At 38.0% G+C, this 24013-nt stretch overlaps 1 protein-coding gene and 1 long non-coding RNA gene across 7 annotated transcripts; one reads left to right on the forward strand and one right to left on the reverse strand.

Moving 5' to 3' along the window:
* Positions 1 to 12255: 12255 nt before the first annotated feature.
* Positions 12256 to 15030, reverse strand: LOC110929863. 6 transcript variants are annotated; one of them, XR_002587464.2, is made up of 7 exons: positions 14697 to 15029; positions 14192 to 14386; positions 13882 to 13961; positions 13655 to 13783; positions 12929 to 12972; positions 12624 to 12721; positions 12256 to 12494 (listed from the first exon to the last, which is right to left on the reverse strand). It is a non-coding gene; the product is annotated as an uncharacterized LOC110929863 (long non-coding RNA). The 6 variants fall into 6 exon arrangements; XR_002587463.2 differs by having other exon boundaries at positions 13882 to 13972; positions 14192 to 14332; positions 14697 to 15028; XR_002587462.2 differs by having other exon boundaries at positions 13882 to 13972; positions 14697 to 15028.
* A 6253-nt stretch (positions 15031 to 21283) lies between these two features.
* Positions 21284 to 23465, forward strand: LOC110929864 (MDIS1-interacting receptor like kinase 2). Its single transcript, XM_022173053.2, has 2 exons — positions 21284 to 22958; positions 23053 to 23465. Exons 1-2 carry the CDS (start codon positions 21320 to 21322, stop codon positions 23343 to 23345), a joined length of 1932 nt encoding a protein of 643 aa, XP_022028745.1. The 5' UTR covers positions 21284 to 21319; the 3' UTR covers positions 23346 to 23465.
* Positions 23466 to 24013: the final 548 nt, after the last annotated feature.

Genomic DNA, 24013 nt, shown 5'->3' on the forward strand with positions numbered 1-24013 from the left:
TATTCTATGTGATGAAAAGTCAATCCAAGTAAATTCACCAAAGGGTGAAAAGATCACAATTAAAGGAGATAAGTCGTCTAGATCTACAAAATTCATCTCTGTAATGAAAACAACTAGTTATGTAAGAAAAGGATCATTAGTGTATTTGATTTCCATAATCACTAACACTAAAGGAAAAGAATTGAAGGATATTCTGGTAGTATCTCAATTCCAGATGTGTTTCCAGAAGAATTACCAGGGCTACCGCCAGACAGTGAAGTTGAATTCAGAATCCATCTGCTACCAAGAACAGCACCAATTGCCAAGGCACCCTATCGTTTGGCACCCGCAGAAATGCAAGAGTTAAAGAAACAGTTAGACGAATTGTTGGAAAAAGGATTCATACAGCCAAGTTCATCGCCATGGGGAGCGCCGATCTTATTCGTCAAAAAGAAAGACGGGTCGATGCATATGTGCATTGATTACCGTGAATTGAATAAAGTCACAATTAAGAATCGGTACCCATTACCAAGAATTGATGATCTGTTTGATCAACTACAAGGAGCTCGATTTTTCTCAAAAATCGATTTACGCTCAGGATATCATCAATTAAAGGTACAGGAGGAGGAAATTCCTGAGACCGCTTTTAGCACAAGGTATGGCCATTATGAATTTACTGTCATGCCATTTGGTTTAACCAATGCCCCAGCCGCATTTATTGACATGATGAACCGAGTATGTAAGCCATATTTGGATAAATTCATAATCGTCTTTACAGATGATATTCTCATTTATTCTAAGAGTAAAAAGGAACATGTAGCGCATCTGCATGCACTTCTAAATTTGCTGAGAAAAGAAAATCTTTATGCTAAATTTTCAAAATGCGAATTTTGATTAGAACAGGTGCAGTTTCTTGGACATTTAGTCAATCATGAAGGAATTCATGTGGACCCCACAAAGATTGAGGCAATTACCAAATGGAAAACCCCTGAGTCACCAATCGAGGTTAGAAGTTTCTTAGGATTGGCCGGTTATTATAGAAGATTTATCCGAGATTTTTCTAGAATAGCCATTCCCTTAACTAAGCTAACCTGTAAATCTGTTAAGTTTGAATGGGGACCAAATCAAGAAGAAGCCTTTAGAATTCTTAAGCAAAGATTAACCAAGGCACCCATACTAACGTTACCAGAAGGAACTGAAGACTTTGTAGTCTATTGTGACACTTCTAAGTTAGGTTATGGATGTGTGTTGATGCAATGTCAAAAGGTTATAGCATATGCATCTAGACAACTTAAGAATCATGAAGAAATTATTCAACCCATGATTTAGAATTAGGAGCCATAATTTTTGCCCTTAAGATTTGGAGACATTACCTGTACGATAGTAAGTTTACCATTTTCACCGATCATAAGAGTGCTTGGATCACTTGCAACTCATCCCTTGGCACACCACCTCTCTCACACTTCACCCACCACCCACCACCATCAAAACACCATCATCCACCACCATCATCCATTGTCCATCATAGAGTGTGTGAGTCGTCTCGGGATCCAAGATTGATCGTAAGAGTTCTTGACAATCAAAGGCCATGTTTGCCTATGTCTCTTACATCATTTGGTGAAGACAAGTGTCTAGTGTAATACTTTTTATTTTTAATCTTTTCGCACTTTTTATTTGGTTATGTATTAATGACTTTAATAACTAGTTTCTTATGTTGAAGGTGATTCTTCCTTATCGTTTGTCCGTGGTGTCTTGGCTTTATTTTACTGTCTATATAAAATAAAAGATTTTCACCATTCATATCTCCACAGTCTATATGGAGGTATGTTGGCTACCTGGTCGGGGGTTTAGGGAACCGTTTGGTAAGAATCTTGCCATTGTTCAGTGTAAGATTTTCACTATTCATATCTCCACAGTCTATATGGAGGTATAGAGTCTGAACACGGGGTCGTGCTCGCTGAACACGCCCCCGTGCTGCACAAGACCAGTAACTTTTATTCAAACGCCCAGATATAGACCCTGAACATGGGGCCTTGTCCACTGAACACGGGGTCGTGTCTAGCTTCTGTTTCCGTTTTTATTTTTGGTTTCTGGTCCCAAGACTCTGTTGTGGTCTGCTGAGTGATTCTTATGGATCAATACTCAGGAGGCTACAACTACACTTATGAGGAGGATGATTATAGGAGAGACTATTGCACTAGTTGTGGTAACCCGCACTCGGTTCAATATTACAACTCATCTCAACCATCCACTTCAAACACCTATTATGAGGAGGCCAGGTACGAGCCATCGACTTCATACACATCTTATGAAGACCAAAGGTATGAACCTTCTCCCTCATACTCATATTTTGATGAACCAAGGTATGAGCCTTCGTACTCATACTTTGAGGAACCAAGATATGAGCCACCACCTTCATATATTCATTATGAGGAACCATGGCGTGAACAACCCACCTCATATGAGTACTATGAAGAACCAAATAACGACCCTTATCCATCATATACTTACAATGAAGAACAATGGTATGAACCATCTACTTCATATGAGTACTATGAGGAACCAAGGATCGAACAACCGGATTCAAGCTTTGAGGATCCCGATCCTTTCTCTATCACCGAAGTAACCGAAAAGATACTAGGACACCTTAAAACTATTGAACGTTATATAAAAGAGTCTCGCGCAAGGGAAGAGGAGTCCCGCGCGAGAGAAGAATAAACTTGTAATAATAACGAAGAAATAGTTGAAGGAGTAAAAATGGAAGAACAAATAAGTGAAGAACCGACACATGAGTTAAACAACGAAAAAGGTGAGTCCGACAACGTTAAAATCCAATAAGAGACTAATTTTGAAGAAATTAATCTCTTGTCACCTTCTTTTGAAAATCATTGTTTAGTACCCACTCATGTTAAGTTTTTAAAAGAGTTAAACACTAGCACCAAAATTGACGAAACGGTAAGTATTAGGTTAACTAATGATCAAACTTCACTAATAAAAGAAGACCCTTTTGAAATCAACATTACACCAGTTCCATGTTTTTTTCAAAATTCCTTTATTAGTAATGTCTCTATTGATAAAGATCTTTGTGTTAACATAATGCCTAATTACATTTTCGAAAAATTAAGTATTAGTGATTTTTCTCCACTTCAAATACCCATTTTTCTATCTAACCAGAAAGTAATAAAATCAATCGGTGTAGTTGAGGATGTCTTGGTTCAAACAAATCAAATGGTAATCCCAACCGACTTTGTCATCCTTGATGACGCTCCTCTAGTGTTGGGAAGACCTTTTGTAAGAGCTCATGAAGCTTTGAAAAACCGGAAGTACAACAATCTACCTCTTCAATTAGGGGCATTCAAAAGGAGCATAGATCTTGAGCGCTTAATGAAATATCCTTTTGGAAATAATGACCCCCTAATTGAAGATGAAGATGAAGATGAGCCACCCGACACAAGTGAAAAGATGGACCACTTTGTTGAAGAAGAGGTCGCCATAGAACAAACTTTTAAGGTTCTAGATCAAAATGAGCAACCAAATAAGGAGTCTCCTAAAGGTTTGTGGAATATATTGCACAGAAAGGTTTGTGGTTATATTCGCCAGTGGGTTGATGATAATATTTTGAACCATATTAGCGGGGAGACTCACGCTCGTACTTTGTGGAACAAGCTTGAGGAGTTGTATGCTCGGAAGACCGGAAACAATAAACTGTTCTTGATTAAACAGTTGATAAATTTGAAGTACAATGATGGAACAATTGTTACTGATTATTTAAATGTTTTTCAGGGTCTCATTAATCAGCTTGCAGGAATGGGTATCAAGTTGAAGACAAAATACAAGGCTTATGGCTTCTTGGTACTTTACCGGACTCTTGGGAGACTTTTAGGACATCATTGTCCAACTTTGCACCTAATGGTATCATTACTATTGAATTGGCTAAAGGCAGTATTTTAAATGAAGAGATGAGAAGAAAATCACAGGGTTCCTCTTCACAATCAGATGTCTTGGTCACAGAGAGCAGGGGGAGAGGTCAAAGTAGAGGTCCGAGTAACAAAGGGAAGCATCGTAGTAAGTCCAGAGGTAAGTTTGCTGATTATGAGTGTCATCGTTGTGGTAGGAAAGGACACACAATTAAATTATGCAGACAATTAAAAAGGGAGAACAAGAAGGCTAATTAGAACAATCAAAAGAACAATAAAAAAAAGGATGATGGTGGCAATGATATTGCTGAAGTTAATACTGCTACCGAAGAGTTCTTCATTTGTTGTGATTATGATATGGTGAACATTGCACGTGATGATTCGAGTTGGGTTGTTGACAGTGGTGCTACGTGTCATGTGACATCACAAAGGGAATTTTATTCATCTTATACACCAGGTGACTTTGGGGTTGTTAAGATGGGTAATAACGGGCTATCAAAGATTGTAGGTGTTGGGGATGTCTGCTTGAAGATTGACACTGGGATGGAGTTGGTTTTACACAATGTAAAACGTGTTCCAGATATTAGACTCAATTTGATCTCCGCATATTTTCTTGATGATGATGGTTACCATAGTACCTTTGGTGATGGTGTTTGGAAACTCACTCGTGGTTCTTTGATCATGGCAAAAGGTAAAAGAAGTTCAAAGTTATACAGAACACATCCGAAGATCTCCAAAGACTTGGTCAATTTGTTAGTGAATGCCGATATGACCGACTTGTGGCATAGGAGACTTGCTCACATGAGTGAAAAAGGGATGTCTATTTTGTTGAAAAAGAATGCCTTACTTGATTTGCATGATGTTCATTTGAAGAAGTGTTCTCATTGTCTGGCAGGTAAGCAAAAAAGAGTTTCTTTTAAGAGGCACCTTCCTCATAGGAGATACAATATACTTGATTTAATACGTTCGAATGTTTGTGGTCCTATGAAGACTAGAACACTTGGGGGCTGCTTGTACTTTTTCACTTTTATCGATGATCATTCGAGAAAAGTTTGGGCATATACTTTGAAATCTAAAGATCAAGTATTAGATGTCTTTAAGCAGTTTCATGCCTTAGTTGAGAGATAAACTGAGAAGAAGCTCAAGTGTATTCTAACAGATAATGGAGGTGAGTACATTGGTCCTTTTGATGCTTATTGTAGAGAGAAAGGAATTCGGCACCAAAAGACTCCTCCAAAGACACCACAGTTGAATGGTCGAGCAGAGCGGATGAATAGAACATTGGCTGAAAGGGTTAGATGTTTGTTGTCACATGCAGTGTTGCCTAATTCCTTGTGGGGTGAAGCTTTGAACACCGTAGTAAATGTTATTAATCGTACTCCTTGTGTTCTTTTGTCTTTTGATGTTCCTGACAGGGTTTGGAGTGGCAAAGATGTTTCATATGATGATTTGTGGGTCTTTAAAAATCAAAAAATTCTCCCACTCAATTCAAAAAATTCTCCAACTCAATCCAAAAAATTTTCCAACAAAGATGGATGGTTCAAGCAAGAGAGGTTCGGGTTCTAGCAAAAGAGGTTGGTGTTCAAAGAAAAATCCCGTACGACCCAAGGTTCGAGCGAATCTTGGCGAGCCGGCGCGCTTTAGGTTGCAAGACGAATCCGACCAAAACCCACATTTTCAACCCAACAATTTCCAACCTTTCAAACCCAACAATTTCCTCACTTTCAATCACAACCGTATCAAAACCCACCATTCTTTCCACCGTCTTAACCCAATTTCATTCCCAATCGTTTCCACAATTTCAACCCCAATCCCACCAAGTCGATCCGCTAGAAGATGACACGCTCATCCATCGTTTTGCACGTGCGTACCGCGAACCACAACAAAGTCTCGATGACGATGAAGATGAAGATGAGGATGACGTTCAAGAAGAAGAAGAAGAAGAAGACGTTCAATAAGTTGTCCCGACATCCGTTCGGAGACCATGGAGTAGCGAGGAGGAGGTCGCCTTGGTCAAGGCGTACTTACACACTTCCGAAAACAAGAAATTTTCGAACAAGCAAAGAAAAGAGATGTTTCAGAGACTAGTCATTGTTCATTTTATCAAACTTCTCGGTTCATCCGATCGAAACATGGATCAAATGACGTCGAAGTGGGGCGATTTGAACCGGAAAATTAGCAAATTCAACGGTTGTTTCAAGTGGTACTTTTTTTATTTAAAATTGTTTTTTTAATTTTTATAACATAAAACTGTTTACATTTTTTTATAAAAACAGTTAAAAAAACAGTTTACATTTTTTATAAAAACAGTTTAAAAAAAACAGTTTTATAAAAAACAGTTAAAAAACAGTTCTAATATATAGATTTTTTTATTTTTTGTAGAATCGAAATCCCCAAAATGGAGCAAGCGAAAATACTATCATGTAATCCGCCATCGCCGAGTATCGCCGAACATACAAAAAGAGGAGTTTTCCACACATTACGGCATGAGAGGTTGCGAGAAATCACCCGAAGTGGGTACCGATGGATGGAGTTGGTCGACATGGGTGGGCCGATATCTCCAAAAAAAGAGGAGGTCCGAAATGATCAAAGACCTCCGACTCGGGGAACTACACGACTTCCGCGTCGGATAACTTGTTGCAAATGAATTTAAACGATGACCCCATTGACGAACCCAAACAACCGGTTGACGAACCCGGTCAAGAAGATACACCTACAAGGCTGCGCCGCAAGAAAAGTGGTGAATCGTCATGTAAAAGAAAGGAAGCGGTGGCGGAGTCGATCCTCAAAATCGAAGAGGCGAAATTGGCGGAAATAAGTGAATCCAAAGAAAGAAGAGAAAAACTTGTGTCAGGAAAACTTCAACGCGAGCAGGTGTATATGGGGCACTTGAAAGAAATAGAAAGACAAAATGATTTAAAAATCTTGTGTGAGCCGCACACCAATCTCAAAGAACCGTTTAAGTCGGTCGTAATTCAACAAAAACACGAGATTTGTGAAAGGTGGGGGTGGATCCGTTTAAGTCGTTTAAGTCGGTCTTTTTAGAGTTTTTTTTTCCAATGTTTAGTTTTTTTTTGTTATTTTAGTATGTAATTTAGGTTTTATTTAAATGAATTTTATAATTTATAATTTTAGTGTTTTATTGTTAATTTATAACTTAAAAACATAAAAATAAAAAAAAAGTTGTGAGTGATAGAATTCCATCACTAGTGATGACCATTTCCACTAAAAAAAGGTTGTGAGTGATGGAATTATGGTTGATAACATGACGGAACTTGATTGGATATTGTGAGTGATGGAATTTGTACAAGTGACCACCCATACCCCCCTTAACTATACATACAAAGTATTCTTAGTCGATGGAAATCTAGAAGATTTCCATATATTTGATTTACGTAACATCAGTGTAATTGTGTATATTTTGCATAGTTAGTTGCCCTTGTTTAGGAATGATAGCTGTAAATTAGTGGTATTCTCCACTATATATTCTGTAACATTTTCCTTGGACAATCACAAAAACATTTACCAGTTTTCATGGTATCAAAGCTTTAAGCTCATACCATCACCTTCGTCTTTTTTCTCTTCTTTTTTCGCCGCAGACCACGGTCTTGCTGGCCTCTTCCTTCTGTTCAGTAACGATGGGAGACAAATCTAGCGACCAAATCGATGCCAAACCTAATGAAAAACCTGTTGTAGCTCTTCATCCTGCATACACAGTTACAAACATTCAGAATAAGGTCCGGATCTCTGACGGGACAAAGGTCACTTATTCCTCATGGGTCAAACTTTTCACCTTACACGCCCGGGGGTATAAGGTCCTTGTTACATCGATGGTACGCCATTACCACCAAAAGAAGATCCAACCTATGAAGCCTGGGAAGAACTTGATGCTGTGGTTTTACAATGGATATACGGAACTGTGTCTGATGAACTGTTGGTTCGGGTACTTAAAACCAAATCTATTGCCCGAGAGGCATGGGTCCGCATCTCTAAGTTGTTCCTCAACAACAACGGAAATATATGCAACAGACATCATATCTAGAGCAAACATGGAAAATTGCAAACAGTGTTCAACTCCGGTTGACACTCACGCAAAGCTGAGTGTCACGAAAGGTGAACTTCTTACTGATGGAACCTTATATCGCAGCCTAGCTAGAGCATTACAATACCTAACCTTTACGAGGCCCGATATCTCCTATGTCGTGCAACAAATGTGCTTATTCATGCATGCACCACGTGACTCTCATTTTCAACTCCTTACATGCGTGCTTCGATATATCAAGGGGACCATCAATCATGGCCTTCACATTACACCCTTCAAATCACATACACTTATCGCATACTTTGATGCTGATTGGGAAGGGTGCCCAGATTCGCGACGATCCACCTCCGGTTACTGCATTTTCCTAGGAAACAATCTAATCTCCTGGTCATCTAAACGCCAACTGATGTGTGTAAAATGCAACATATAAATTACATAAATTGAGGCATAAAACTAACCCTTTTTAGTACTAATGTTGGAAAAAGTGTGCTTTTATCTTCCTTTTGTATTTTCAGGACTAAATGAGCGTAAATGAACAAAATGAGCAAATATGCAGCAAAATCTAACATAAACACAAGAAAAGGAATAAACGTGGCATGCCCGACCCCTCGACAGCATCTTCCCAAGCAAAAACAAGAGAACAGAAGGCTGACCACGGCCCCGTGCCCAGCGGACACGGGGGCATGTCCAGTTGTCTACAGAAAGGATAAAGCTATAGAAGCTTCTATTCCCAACACAGGGGCGTGCCCGGCTCAACACGGTCATGGTCAACGCTAAGATTCGCAGAATCTTGCAAATCTTAATATTACATATACGCTTCTACCCATGGGGTCGTGCCCAGCAAACACGGGGGTGCTAATGGCTTCAATACCCACTAAATGCCTGTCTTCACCAAGTGATGTAAGAGACTTAGGCAAACATGGCCTTTGATTACTCTTACTATCAGTCTTGGATCCCGAGACTACTACAAATTATTGCAATTTGTCTGCATTAGCTCCACACGCCCCCGTGTTTGCTGGGCACGGCCCCATGGGCAGAAGCGTATATGTACTATTAAGATTTGCAAGATTCTGCGAATCTTAGAGTTGACCACTGCCCGAGGTTGAGCTGGGCACGCCCCCGTGTTAGGAATAGAAGCTTCTATTGCTTTGTCCTTTCTGCAGACAACTGGCCATTGGCGTTGACCACGACCCGATTGTATCCCTGCTGACTCAAACCACTTAGCCGAGGGTATCGTCACCTTCAAAAGAGGGGCCTACCACATTACGCATTAATAACTTAATTAATTATATTTCAATATTCCGACCATTTAGTATTGTATCCTTGCTGACTCAAACTACTTGGTTGAGGGTAACGTCACCTTCAAAAGAGGGGCCTACTAGTATAACTAAGATAATCTCTTAAAAAGTGCAAAAGTGCGGAAATCATCAAAGGTTACACTAAAGAAGAGTCGGATCCAAGTGATTCATCTTGTCTATCTGTTTTTATTTTTATTTTATTTTTCAGCATTTTTAGTTTTTAATTTTCGTGTTTAAAACCTTTTCTAAACTTTTGATTTGATTAGACGTTGAGGATAAACCGGTATTAAAAGCTCTTGTGTCCTTGGACGACCTCGGTATCTTACCAACGCTATACTACGCTCACGATGGGTGCACTTGCACATATGTGTGTTTAGTGTTAGTGGAATATCGTGTTTTATAAGTTTAAAACTTGACTAAAGTGTTAAAAAGGGCTTAAAATATCAATAAAATTATATCACACCTAACGCACATCACCAACCTATTGTCTCTCGTTCCAGTGCCGCGGCCGAATATCGACCTGTTGCAAACACCATCGCCGAAGCAAGGTGGCTACAAAACCTCCTTCTCGAACTACATGTTCCCACTAAACAGGCAACCATAGTTTATTGCGACAATATTTCTACTGTTTACCTTTCAGGGAACCCCGTGCAACATCAACGTACCAAACGTGTGGAAATTGACATTTATTTCGTTCGAGATAAAGTTCGAGTTGGAGCTGTCCGTGTCTTACACATTCCTGTTGATTACCAGTACGCGAATATTTTCATCAAAGGTCTTCCCTGCTGTAACACCCCAAAACCAAATTATTAAATTTGCTAGTTTGTTATCATGTTTAACAAAATGAGATATAATAACTAGGTTAGTAAACCTAGTTGGATGTCTAGCAAATTAGGTAAAGCAATGAAATTTAAAGCCAATTATGATGGTGTCATGAACTTAAGGGACCATAGTTGTAACAAGAAGAACTTGATTTTATAAAAACAAAAATTAGACACAACACACACATATGTGGGTGTGTGTGTGCGACGTGAAGAGCAGGAGAGAAAGGGGGGAGAACAAAACCCTAACAACACAAAATCAGTCAAATTGGAAAGGAATTTGAGGGCTAAACGAATGCATGAACTAAGCACTATGATCCCCTAAGTGTTCCTAACATCAAGTAAGTTAAATTATGTGTTTTAATGATAGTTGATGAAGTGGGTTTTAGTCAATCCGTGAAATCTTATGAAATTGAACATGTATATATGTTAGATTCACCATATAGAAGGTGTCTTATGCTTGAATTTGAATGTATTGAAGATTTGAGGAGAAACCCACTTGTTCAAGTAGCATGGTAATCTTGTAGTTGTATAAGTTCAGTAATTTTGATGAATGAATGATTATGTACTAATGTATCGTTAGCTAATCATGTTGTAGGATGTATGAATCATGTGAAATTGGTTGAATGATTGAATTTTTGTAGTTTACTAATGGGTTATGCATAAACCTCATGTACATGATGCTTAAAATGTTGTACGCCCATCAAGTGTTTGACAAAATGCCTCAATGATAAGCCATGTAGTTTTGAATAGATTGGGAAGTGATGTGATGCATAAGGATAACATAATATACATAAATTGTGAAACATGGTATGAAGTAGGAATGATGCGTGAATATAATTGTTATGTAAATAAACGGCGCAATCTAAAATGAGATTGGATTATATATAGGATTAAGGTTAGAAGGTAAATTTTGTATGCAAGAACTTATGTGTTATGTACTAGCTAATTTACGTGTCATGTACGCTAGTAATGAAGTATGATGATACATATCCTATATGTGCACTAATAAACTAATGAAAGTCAAATATTGTATGACTTGATAGCCGAACGAATGAATGTATGTAAGCTATCCGTGTTACGAATGTGGTGAGATGTACGGATAGGAGTCATGCCAACAAGAGCACAAACAAGGAAGTGCCACGGGTCGAAGGTAAACATGGAAGCTATGTGCAAATTCGGACGCACGAGGTAAGTAAACTCCCGGACTCCCTCTCTAGTAGTAAAAAAGATTAATTGTATGATAATTGTTAGAAGTTATGTTGAAATGCGTTATTGATGATGATATCAAGTAAGTAGTATTAAGTAAGTGATTTCCGAATCACTTCTTAGTTTATTTAAGCAAAGTTATGTGCTAGTTACTTAAGAATGATAATCGAAGCCTATTAAGATTTGGTTATTTAGAAGCAAAGGTTTTCGCTATGTAGACCAACGGGTCAAAATAAGGAAGTTTTACTAATGAAGTTCAATTACGTATAATTGATTGAAATGAATGAGATTAACGCATACCGGGAATCGGGTTCATAAACCCCATGTATGGAACTCCGGATAGTGTAAACCCTTTTATAGTTATAATGTTCATGTGAGTTTTGAGTTAAACAAGTGAGTTGTTTGGTAACAACATGAACGAGTCAAATAACTAGTAAATGAATATTAAGTCGAAAGCATATAAGTTAAGAATTTCCTTAATCCGTGTGTTGGATTTCAAGTTCACATGATAGAATGTTAATTTACAATCATGTAGGAAGAAACGTGACGCAAAACGGATGAAAAATGAGAGAGTTATGTCCATTTCGGTAAGAATTAATGGCTAGGAAAAGTGCAGAGCTGACACTACTACAAAATACACATTTCTTGACACACATTGTACGTCATAAAACGGTAATTATGACACGCAAAAGTGTGTCGTTGATTGAGAAGTCATAAAATTAACATGACATGCATTTGTGTGTCATGTTTTTATGACACACATTTAATGACACGCATTCATGACACTCATTTTATGACATATTTTAATGACACATGTTCATGACACTCATTTTATGACACTTTTTAATGTCACGCGTTCATGACAAGATTTTGTGACACATATGTATGACGTTCATTTATGCGTGTCATGCTTTTAATTGTTTAAAATTTTTTTATAAAATTACTAATTTGTCCTGAATATATGTATAATAACAAAAACAATAAATCTCTTTCATAAAACAAATATGCATGTATATATATATATCAAAACAATCCATTACATAATCATTTGTCAAGTATACTACAAATATTTTAACGTTAACAAAAAAAAAAGAATTGTTTGTCTATACATCGTCAACACCTAAAATACGATTTGTCACTTAAAAATAGAGGTTACCGCATAAGTCGACCAATCTTCGCGAATGCCATATATATCCGCGGCAGAGTATTCCTCTACTCCTTTCCCAACCTGAGACAATAATTAAATAAAATAAACCTTAAAAATCAGAATTTAATCCTAATATATGAATTTAAGCATTTGTTTGGATATTTAAGTACATATTTCTCTAATCTACAGACTAAAATGTGCCTAACTTACATTATCATTGTCAAGTATTTTAACTCATTCGTAAACTATCTCCTTCATTAACTTCATCATATAGTAGCCGCATTCAGTACCTCCTCGCTACGTGGACACTACACAATTAGAAATATCAAGAAATTAAAGTCCACATCTAAACTTGGAACAACAGAACCTAAAATTGTAGATGAATTGCTTATAACAAGGTTCTTTATCCCACTAAAAAAAATAAACTGAAAACCCTGACAACAAGAGTTTTTATTTCATCATCATAACTTTAATAGCAAACGATTAAAAGAAAGTAATAAAAATAAAAACTTTACCTGATGAAACATTGGAGGCATAAGAAACAGACGATAGTAGAGACCTAAAATATATAAATGAAAGCAAATGTTCATACATAGATTAGTAATAGTAAAAGAACAAATAGTAACTCAAAAAAGATACTTTGATCAGTAATATACAAAACGATTACAATTAATCCCCATGGTTTACAAGCACAGATAGTCCTTATATATCTATAATAGCACAACGGTATCCTCATCTCCTACAATATGTTAATCAACATTAAAGATTTTTTTTTTCTAAAAGTGATGTTCACATTACAAAACGTTCCAGTATTAGTAACCAAAAAAATAAGTAGTAGCAAGATATTGGTTGTTTTAGATCTGCTTTGTGATTCATCCATAGCTAGGGATGTTAAACGGGTCATGTTCACGGGTTGACGGGCTCAACCCGACCAAAACCTGAAAATTTTACACAAACCCGAACTCGAAAATCGTATCATACATATGAACCCGAACACGAACCGAATTTTTGTGGGTTGACCCAAACACGACCCGTTCAACACGAATTTTTTATTTTTTTCCTAAAATTAATATATTAAAATTAAAATTTACTTAAAAAACACAAATGTATATAACACAACTAGACAGAGTATTAGAATTATTAGATAAATAATTACCACTACCAATCTCAGTAAAATTAGAGTGCAATAAAACAAATCACATTTTACCAAATAAAATTGAGGATTACAAGAAATAGCTGACCTCAATTCTCATAACTCACTTCCCACAAATTTGGAAATTATTTTGAGATTGTACGAATCCTAGAGCTGAACAGATCCAAAAAGACACTACTTCTACAGGACCCATCCAATGGCCCTCCTGGTAAATCAACTTTACAGTATTGTACAACACAAGTTACATATATTATATAACATTTATTAATTAACATCGTGTATATCCGAATTCAGCATTAAATTATACAAACTTACTCCCCCAGAACAACCCTTGAGAATAGCCGCAACAACTACTACGCACGCTCCAGTCCCACAAGCCAAAGTTGCTCCTATATCTGCAGTTATACTGATTATAAGAAAACTATCAGTTGATGAGTGCTCAAAAACAAACTTTATGTATTTAAAGTATTCAAAGTATCACTTCAATTTAGCAACTGATGTAGTAATGAGTAAGAACAAAACAAGTTGAGCGAGTCACAGGTCAAAGTGGGTAATCTTTTATACAGGTCGATGGAAACACAGAGCCAAACTAAGGCAGTTAATACCCCAGAAACTCAGACTTTACCATATCATAACATCTCCATGGCTACGACTGGGATTGCAAGCAGAAGCTAGCCGTCCTCTGATTACGCAACACCAAGCTCATGACCAAAACAACTACGCTTTTTCCACCCGACAAACATGACTGTGAACAGTTGACCCACATCTGAATATAACTCAAAGCCAAATCAACACATGCCATTTTTGGATCTCAAAACCACTATTTTGACAAAAGACATCAACAAGTTAATTTTTAGTGTAGAAACATATAAAATATATATATAGTTAGAGTAAAAATTAATGTGACACCAAACATTAAACCTAAATTTCTCTTTAAAGAAATAAAACCCTGGATTAAAGAACACAGAAGCTTCGAAGATTAAACTAAATTAAACAAGACAGAAGCCTGACTTGAATTGATAAAACCCTAAATACCGATAATTCAATAAAGATTCAATAATACCCTAAAATTCGAAGATTAAACCTAAATTTCTCAAACATAATTACAGATTAAGCATTGAAAATCATACCAGCAAATGGCTATGGTCAAATCTAGAAGCATATTACAAAATCTCTCTGGATTTTGGCAAGGAATAGTCGAATAATCCCAACACGCCAACAAGTAAAGCTCTGAGTCCCCTATAACAGAAAGTAGAATCATATTGATGATAAAATCTCAAGTAATTAGAAACGAAAAGAAAACAACAAATATGGATTCTCTGCAAATTGATGATAAAATATCTGGTTAAACTCTCTCGTTAATGGTCTCTCAACAAAATGAAAAAACACGACAATAATGGATGGGTGTATGGGGAATTGGGGGATGAGCGGGATTCAAAAATTTGGATTCAAAATTTGGCCGCCCAAAAATATGATGAAGTTGAAACAACTATGAGTGTTGCTTTTTTCTTTTTTTTTTTTTATGGGATAATGGAATGGATGAAGGAATGTAATAGACGAGATAATGCAAAGGACGATGCAATGCAATGGATCATTACCTTTCTATATCTTGTTTGGTTACCATGTGAATGCAATGAATTATTATTGTGTATTGTTCGGTAGGCAAGAAAAACGGAGTAATAAAATTAGCGGTGAGTGGTCGTGGTCGGTAGTAGTGATTGTGGGTGGTTATAGGTGGCGGTAGTGGGTGTCGGCGGCAGCGATGGGTGGTGGTGGTGGCGGCGAGTGGCGGTGCGGCGATGACGATGAGTGGTGGGTGGCAGCAAAGGTGGCGGTTGGTGGCGACGGCGGCGGTGGTGGTGGTGGCGTCGACGATGGGGGTGGGTGGCGACGGCGAGTGGCGTTGGCGGTTGGTCGCAGCTGTGGGTGATAACGGTGGCGAGTGGGTAGCAGCCGCGGCGGTGGCTGTCTGGGTGAGGTGGTGGTGGTGGTGGGTTGTGGCGAAGGTTGTGGGGTGTGGTGTTGTTGATGAACGGTGCAAGAGAGGATGGAATGGAAAAAAAACATGGGGGTGGAAGGAATGATTTTGAGGGAATGAAATGCCTTTTGGAATTGGTGATTCCATTCCATTGACCAACCAAACACTCTTTTCTTCATTCCATCGTAATCACTCATTCCATTCCACCTCTCATTCCTGCATACCAAACACTACCTGAGAGTAATGGATATATGAGGGAATGGAATGTACGATGTCACACCCCAACCGATGGCGGAATCATCAGGGCGCGGCACTGAGCGAAACAGATTGTTCAAAGAAATTCCATAACAACTATTATTACCGAATAGTTTAAATATCACGTCCCATACAGACATAGTTATTCTTCAAACAAAAACATGTTCCGACAACTCAGATTTAAACATATAAATATAAATTGTCTTGGTTTCTAGACTCTTTCCTAGCCTCGATTTCACAGCAGAGAAAGCAAGTAAGCATCCTAGACACCTGTCACATACGTTAAAATAAAGTCAATACATATAATGTAAAGGTGAGCATACAAGTTTGATAATAGCATATAGAGTTCGAATAGTTTACGCATAACCAGCACGTACACAGAGGGAAATGATGCACGTTAATTATCGACATGGACCTACCAATACCAACGACTGCGGGTTGACTGTCCGAGACAGTTCGCAATACATGATCACCACCGTAAATCATGCAAGTAATTGTCCTTAACAACCCCCGTGTGAACGGGTGCTGAGTCCAAACTATAGTACTACGTTGCTAAGGCAGGTAGACAGCATTCCACGTGTAAACATAACAACAAGCATACATTTAATCACGTAATACATGCAATCGGTTAGCGTTCAAATAGTTTGAATAGTGTGTTCGATTATGATTTTGATAGGTAATGTATGTAACACCCAAAAGTGCTAAAGCAAAAAGGGTTCGAGTATACTCACAGTGATTGATTATGGATTGAAGGGAGCGCTGAGAGTAGGGTTAGCCTGAATAGTTCGATAGCACAACAATGAGTAATCGTGGAAAAATAAGACAAGTGTGAATGGATCGAATAGGCTGGTCGATCGAACGGCAGGTCTGAAAATGTCTGAAAATGTCATTTATGCCCTTGTATTAAGGCTATACGAAGCCAAATACAAGGGTAGTTATGTCATTTTTGTCTTATATGCTTCGCAGTGATCTCTAAGGAGCGTATATAAAGCTCTATTTTTGTTTTTTTTTTGTGTATTCCTTTGTTTATTTATAAAAAAAAAGGAAAATAACACCCGATACGATACTATACGATACGATATAACACCCGTATAGGCCTATAGGTGTGATTTAGTTCCCGTATTGACCTCGTATAAGCCTATAAGTGTGATATCGTATCGTATAGGTGTGGTTTAGGTCACGTATTGACCTCGTATAAGACTATAAGTGTGATATCGTATCGTATAGCATAGTATATGTCCCGTATTGACCTCGTATAAGCTTATAAGTGTGATATCGTATCGTATAGCATAGTATATGTCCCGTATTGACCTCGTATAAGCCTATAAGTGTGATATTGTATCGTATAACGTAGTATATGTCATGTATTGACTTCGTATAAGCCTATAAGTGTGATATCGTATCGTATAGCGTCGTATAGGTTGTCACACCCCCAAAATCCACCTGCGGAGTATCACCGCTTGGGAGCGTGACTGACCAGGATCAAGCCACCAATCATATTGAACATGTAATAAATAGTAATAATTATCCATCAATACGAAAGGTGTTTACCAAACCAACGTAATTAAGAGTAGCGGAAGCATTAATGCAAAAACCCAATCATAAGTATTAATATATGTAATGACATAAGTAACCACGATCCATATGCCCACAACGACCTGCTCCTCCCTGTGCAAGCTCCCAGAATGTACCTAAGGTCCTGCAAGGCATGCAGCAAATAATCAACAACTAGTTGAGCGAGTTCACAGAAAGTAAGTTCATAACAGTAATGCGTAAGTTCATCTAGTGGGGGCTTCCCATGCAAGTATATACTACTGGTGAGGGATTCTCACATTTATTCTCTGTAATGGGGGCTTCCCATTATGGTACTTACTAGACTATTTGCAACCATGTGTTCTTCTTAATCCGAGAACAGGAATACGTACTAGGTCACGCAGGATTTACGTGAGTGCCCTTCCTCGAGGACAGTGGTACGCGTGGGGTTTACGTAGGATTTACGTAAGTGTCCTTCCGACCCGGAAGACAGTAGTGGGTATTAGGTTACGCAGGATTTACGTAAGTGTCCTCCCGACCCGGGAGACAATGGTAGATACTAGTTTACGTAGGTTTTACGTAAGTGTCCTGACTATCCTGAGGACGATGGTCTGTAGTCTAGTGATTGCGTAAGTACGAGTAATTATTCCATATCAACATTCCAACCCAATTCCCAACCCGGGAATCCCATGCCTTGGCTGTGTGAACTCACCTTGGATTGCTCGGCAGATACACAAAGAGGGTCTCTTGAACTAAGGGTGGTCAACCACGTCCTAACAGGGTTACCACACAAGTCAGGTTTTGACTTCATGTAAAGCACGTATACATCATAGGAAACACGTATAGGTCATGGCAACACTTATCAATCAAGTAATGAAATCAAGAAGCCCAATTAATCATAACAGATCAACTACACCTACTCGGCCCAATAAATAACACATAAATGACATTGTGCGATCCAACATAACTTGTGCGACCCGGTTAGTCTTGTGCGACTGAACTGAATTGTGCGATCAAGTCCAGCCCAATAACTATCCGGCCCAGACAACATAAACTTGCCTTGTGCGAGTGGGCCTTGGGCTTGCTCGGTCAGAAATCAATCAGTAATTACCTAACATAGTCACGGCCCAACAACATGTGCGATCCATGAGGGCTTGTACGATTCGGTTGGGTTGTGCGATATGACTTGGGCTGTCTGGCCCAACGGCTTAACGACTCGTGTGACCCAATACGCCTTGTGCGATTTAAAACACCTTGTGCGATGGACCTTGTGTGTCCGGTTTGTGCGAGTGGACCCCTTATGCGACTAGGGGTCTTGTGCGACCGGTTAACAATCTTTCCATGAATTATGCAAATCAGTTACAATCTCAATTAATTCTTTTTGATCAATTCGATAGTTTCCAATTTGGCAGTTATCAATTAACACCATTCCAATAATTCAATTAGCATAATATCAATCAAACAAGCATTTTCTAAGCAAACTCTTATGAACCCTAGCATGATCAATATCCTAGCATGAACAATACTTAATTCCGGCTTCGTGTTCATGAGCCGATTAACAAACCTTTGATTCTAGTTTATCAATGTTACCAATCGATTATCAAATCTATAATGATCCGTACATCCTACACATGCGAGCCAATATATGAACATCAATCCTTAACAATTTCATTAATCGATCACATCTCATCACCAAAACATTATGTAAACACATGCGGCTACAACATCATCTACACACAAATACAATAGAAATCATGAAACAACTAGCAATACACTAACCGAATAAGAAGGTGATCCAATCAACAACGAGAAGTCTTCGAGGTGCAAGAACCGGCTGCCGTGAGTTCGTGAGAGCGAGAGAGAAAGAACTAGGGTTTGAGTGTGTGTTGTGAGAATTGTAACAATGAGAGAACAACCCCCCTTACGGGTGTTTGTTTGCATGAAAGTGGAGTGGGCCGAGCCCAACTCGGCTGCCTCTAATGGTCCGCATGCAAGTGTAAAGCCCAAATGGCTTGTGCGGTTGAGCTAGTGTTGTGCGGTTCGGGTTTCGTGTAACTTATATATAAACAACACATAACGTATCATGTACACAATCATTAAAACACATATCACATAACATTTAATAATCGTTCACTTAGTCAATCAAGTTCACATATGTTACACAATGATAGGTCTAAAGTTCGAGTTGTCACATTACCCCAACTAAAAAGAAATTTCGTCCCGAAATTTGGTATGCACTCACTGAGGAAGCTAGATAAGTTCAATCGTTCACTGGTTTTCCTGGGGTGTCACATAGGTCACGTATTGACCTCGTATAAGCCTATAAGTGTGATATCGTATCGTATAGGTGTAGTATAGGTCACGTATTGACCTCGTATAAGCCTATAAGTGTGATATCGTATCGTATAGCATAGTATATGTCCCGTACTGACCTCGTATAAGCCTATAAGTGTGATATCGTATCGTATAGCGTAGTATATGTCCCGTACTGACCTCGTATAAGCCTATAAGTGTGATATCGTATCGTATAGCGTCGTATAGGTCACGTATTGACCTCGTATAAGCCTATAAGTGTGATATCGTATCGTATAACGTAGTATAGGTCACGTGACCTCGTATAAGCCTATAAGTGTGATATCGTATCGAATAGGTGTGGTTTAGGTCACGTATTGACCTCGTATAAGCCTATAAGTGTGATATCGTATCGTATAGGTGTGGTTTAGGTCATGTATTAACCTCGTATAAGCCTATAAGTGTGATATCGTATCGTATAGGTGTGGTTTAGGTCCCGTCTAATCCTATATGCATATACAAGAACTATAGGAAACCTATACAAGACTTATACTACACTATATGATACGATACTATACTATACAATAACACCCGTATAGGCCTCTATACGAGACTTATATATTATACACTATACGATACGATGCAATACGATACGATATGATACGATGCAATACGATAAGATAATTTTATTTAAACGATAACAATATAATATATGTGTATTATTTACGAATAATATTGTTTTTTTATAAATAATTTTCTTTTTTTATAAATAAACAAAGGAATACGATAATTTAATTTAAACGATGACAAAACAATATATTTGTATTATTTACCAATAATATTGTTTTTATTATAAATAGTTTTCTTTTTTAATTTTTATAATTCATAATATTTATATTATTGTTTATTTTTATAATTTATATTTGTATTATTTACCAATAATATTGTTTTTTTTATAAATAATTTTCTTTTTTTTTATAAATAAACAAAGGAATACACAATAAAAAAAATACAAAAATGGAGCTTTATATACGCTCCTTAGAGGTCCCTACGCAGCGTATGAGACGAAAATGACACAACTACCCTTGTATTTGGCTTCGTATAGCCTCAAAACAAGGGTATAAAAGACATTTTCAGACCTTTATATACGCTCCTTAGAGGTCAATACGCAGCGTATTTAAACTTTGTGAAAAAGTATCCCTCAAACCTACCAAAATGACTCAAAAAATCTAATGGTTTATATACGCTGCGTATTGACCAATACGCAGCGTATATAACCCTTGTTTTCTGTGCAATGATTGGTTGTCAGGCACTGAAATCCATGGTTTATATACGCTGAGTATTGGTCAATACGCAGCGTAGAGGGTTAACCCTATACGCTGCGTATTGACCAATACGCTGCGTAGATAAACCCTAAATTTGCTAGGGTTTGGTGGAGAGTTGGACTCACAGTTTTAGTAGGACCACTGTGGAGAGCAACTTATGAGAAAGGCCCAATCCCAAACCTTAATAGGGGTTAGAATTTTTGTGGTAAAAAATAAAGACGTCTTAATTGTTGACTAAAGGTTCCTCTCTGCCGTTGACTTCCAAACTTAATTAACACGACTATGGGAATGCATATATTATATATATTTTCAGTACCACTGTTGAGAAAGCATAAAACCACACTTCATAGATATATAAACAATATATATCATGTGGCATACTAATACTATTACTCATCTTCTTCTTATAATTCCCTTATTCGTGTTATCACAAACCACGACTGCTAATGATGCCAACAACAAGTCATTAGAGGCAAAAGCTTTGGTTGCTTGGTGGCCATATGCAAACGCTTCACATCACTGTATCTGGGAAGGAATAACTTGCAATAAAGCAGGAAGTGTCACTGGTATATACTTAGTTGGTCATTACCTTGGGGATGGAACTGGTCTTGGAAGCCTCAACCTCTCTTCATTTCCAAACCTTGTTAGCCTTCGTTTGGACAAGTGTAGTCTTGAAGGAAGCATCCCAGAGCAGATTGGTTTGCTCTCAAATCTCACCCAACTTTCTCTTTATCACAATCGACTCACAGGTAACTTACCTGAATCTTTCAAAAATTTCACCCATTTAGAACACCTTGATCTTTCTGTCAACAATTTCAGTGGCAAGTTACCTGACTCTTTCACCAATCTCACCCGTTTGAAATCCTTCACTCTTTCTAGAAACAGTTTCAGTGGTGAGTTCCCTGCTTTGCTCACCAATCTCATCCATTTGGAATACCTTGATCTTTCTACAAATAATTTCAGTGGTAACCTGCCTGACTCTTTCACCAATCTCACCCAACTAGAATACCTTGATCTTTCTGATAACAATTTCAGTGGTAACCTGCCTGACTCTTTCACCAATCTCATCCGTTTGAAATCCCTCTCTCTTTCTATGAATCATATGACTGGAGCTATCACAAGTCTTCGTGTTTGCATTAGCTTAGAGTACTTGGACCTCAGTAGTAATTCTTTTGTTGGAGAACAACTTAATAAATTGGAGTTCCCGAATTTGAAGTTCTTAAATCAGTCATGCAATGCTTTTAGTGGACATTCAACCTACACATATAGAAAAAAGCTCAATGTCTATTTCGATTATTTTCTTAAAATTATCTTTGCATTTTTCTGCTTTGTGCTTGGTTATGTTCTTGCTTATGTGTTTTACCATATCCGAAAGGCTAGCACAAAGAAAATCCATCATCTAGAAACGAAAAAACATGGAAATGTGTGCTCAATATTGAATTATGATGGAACAATTGCATATGAAGACTTCATCGCTGCTACAGAGGATTTCGACCTCAAATACTGCATTGGAACTGGTGGCTTCGGCAGTGTTTATGAAGCCAAACTGCCTAGCGGTCAAACATTTGCTTTGAAAAAACTCCACGGTTTTGAAGCCAAGCAACCAGCATTCGACCAGAGTTTCAAGAATGAAGTCCAAGTGTTAACAAACCTAAGGCATAAAAACATTGTCAAACTCTATGGTTTTTGTTTGCATAACAAATGCAATTTCCTTGTATATCAATACATGGAAAAGGGGAGCCTGTTTTGCACCTTGAGTGACAGTGAATTAGCTGTTCAGGTGGATTGGATCAAGAGGGTGAACATCATCAAAGATGTGGCTCATGCTTTGGCATACATGCATCATGATTGCAGCCCTCCTATTGTTCATAGAGACATATCAAGCAACAACATTCTCTTGAACTCAGAACTGGAAGGATTTGTTGCTGACTTTGGAGCAGCCAGATTGCTCGACCCAGATTCCTCCAACCAAACGGCAATTGTAGGAACTTTGGGATACATTGCTCCAAGTATTTGTACTTTATATCACGCTTCTTTTATGTGTTTTACTTTATTAGCTGTTAAGTTTACTCACGCTCCATTGGTATATATATGTTCATCCAGAGCTTGCGTATAACATGATTGTGACTGAAAAATGTGACGTGTATAGCTTTGGGGTGGTGGCACTTGAGACAATTGGAGGGAAGCATCCTGGAGACCTCCTCTCATCCCTGAACTATTTGACTAGTCGTGGTACAACTTTGGAAAATATATTAGACAAGCGACTCCCTTATCCAACCGATAGATGGATTGAAAAGGAAATTGTGCGTGTTTGTAATGTCGCAGTAGGGTGCTTTCTCATAGATCCAAAGTGTCGGCCAACAATGAGAGAGGTGTCTCAGGAATTATCATGTTGAAGACATCAATTGGGCTATCCCCAAGCTTTTTTTCATACAGAGAAGTACTCTTACTTATACTTGTGTCACCATGAAATAAAGTTGTAAACTTGAAACATTCAGAACTATTTGCAATGTGGATATTAAATGTCTAAAGTTTGTGAAGCTTTTTAACGTGTTCACTGCCACTACCCAAATTTTAGTGAACTTCTTTCTCAACAGAGATTTAAAATTGAACAAAAGAGGAGCCCTAACCAACTAATGCCCCAAATTAAAGAAGTTGGTTCACAAGATTAATAGATTACACGAACAAGCGTGACTGGGTAAACATAAATAGCAAAACATAATGTGATAACTGAATCATTTGAATGAACAAAATTAAGAGAACATACAAAATTGGAGCGGAGGAGAGTGAAGTAACTAACTAACCTTTAAGTAATATGTTGTGAAGTAACTAGAAGTTAAATAAAGAATAAAAAGAAAAAAAAATGTTTGAATGGTGCATTTAGGGTGGACTCCACCTGAATCAGTCCTCTCGGGCATTAACGCAATAACAAGGGGGAACACGGGTGGCGCCACCCTACATTCTGGTTTAAAAGGCGTCATTGGGTTGAGGTGGGGGACACTTTTCTCTACCGAGAAGAGCCGCGCATACCTCCACAAATGAAGCGTCAAATGTTCCTCGTAAT

Source organism: Helianthus annuus, chromosome 3, assembly GCF_002127325.2.
Source record: "Helianthus annuus cultivar XRQ/B chromosome 3, HanXRQr2.0-SUNRISE, whole genome shotgun sequence".
Classification (NCBI taxonomy): Eukaryota; Viridiplantae; Streptophyta; class Magnoliopsida; order Asterales; family Asteraceae; genus Helianthus; species Helianthus annuus.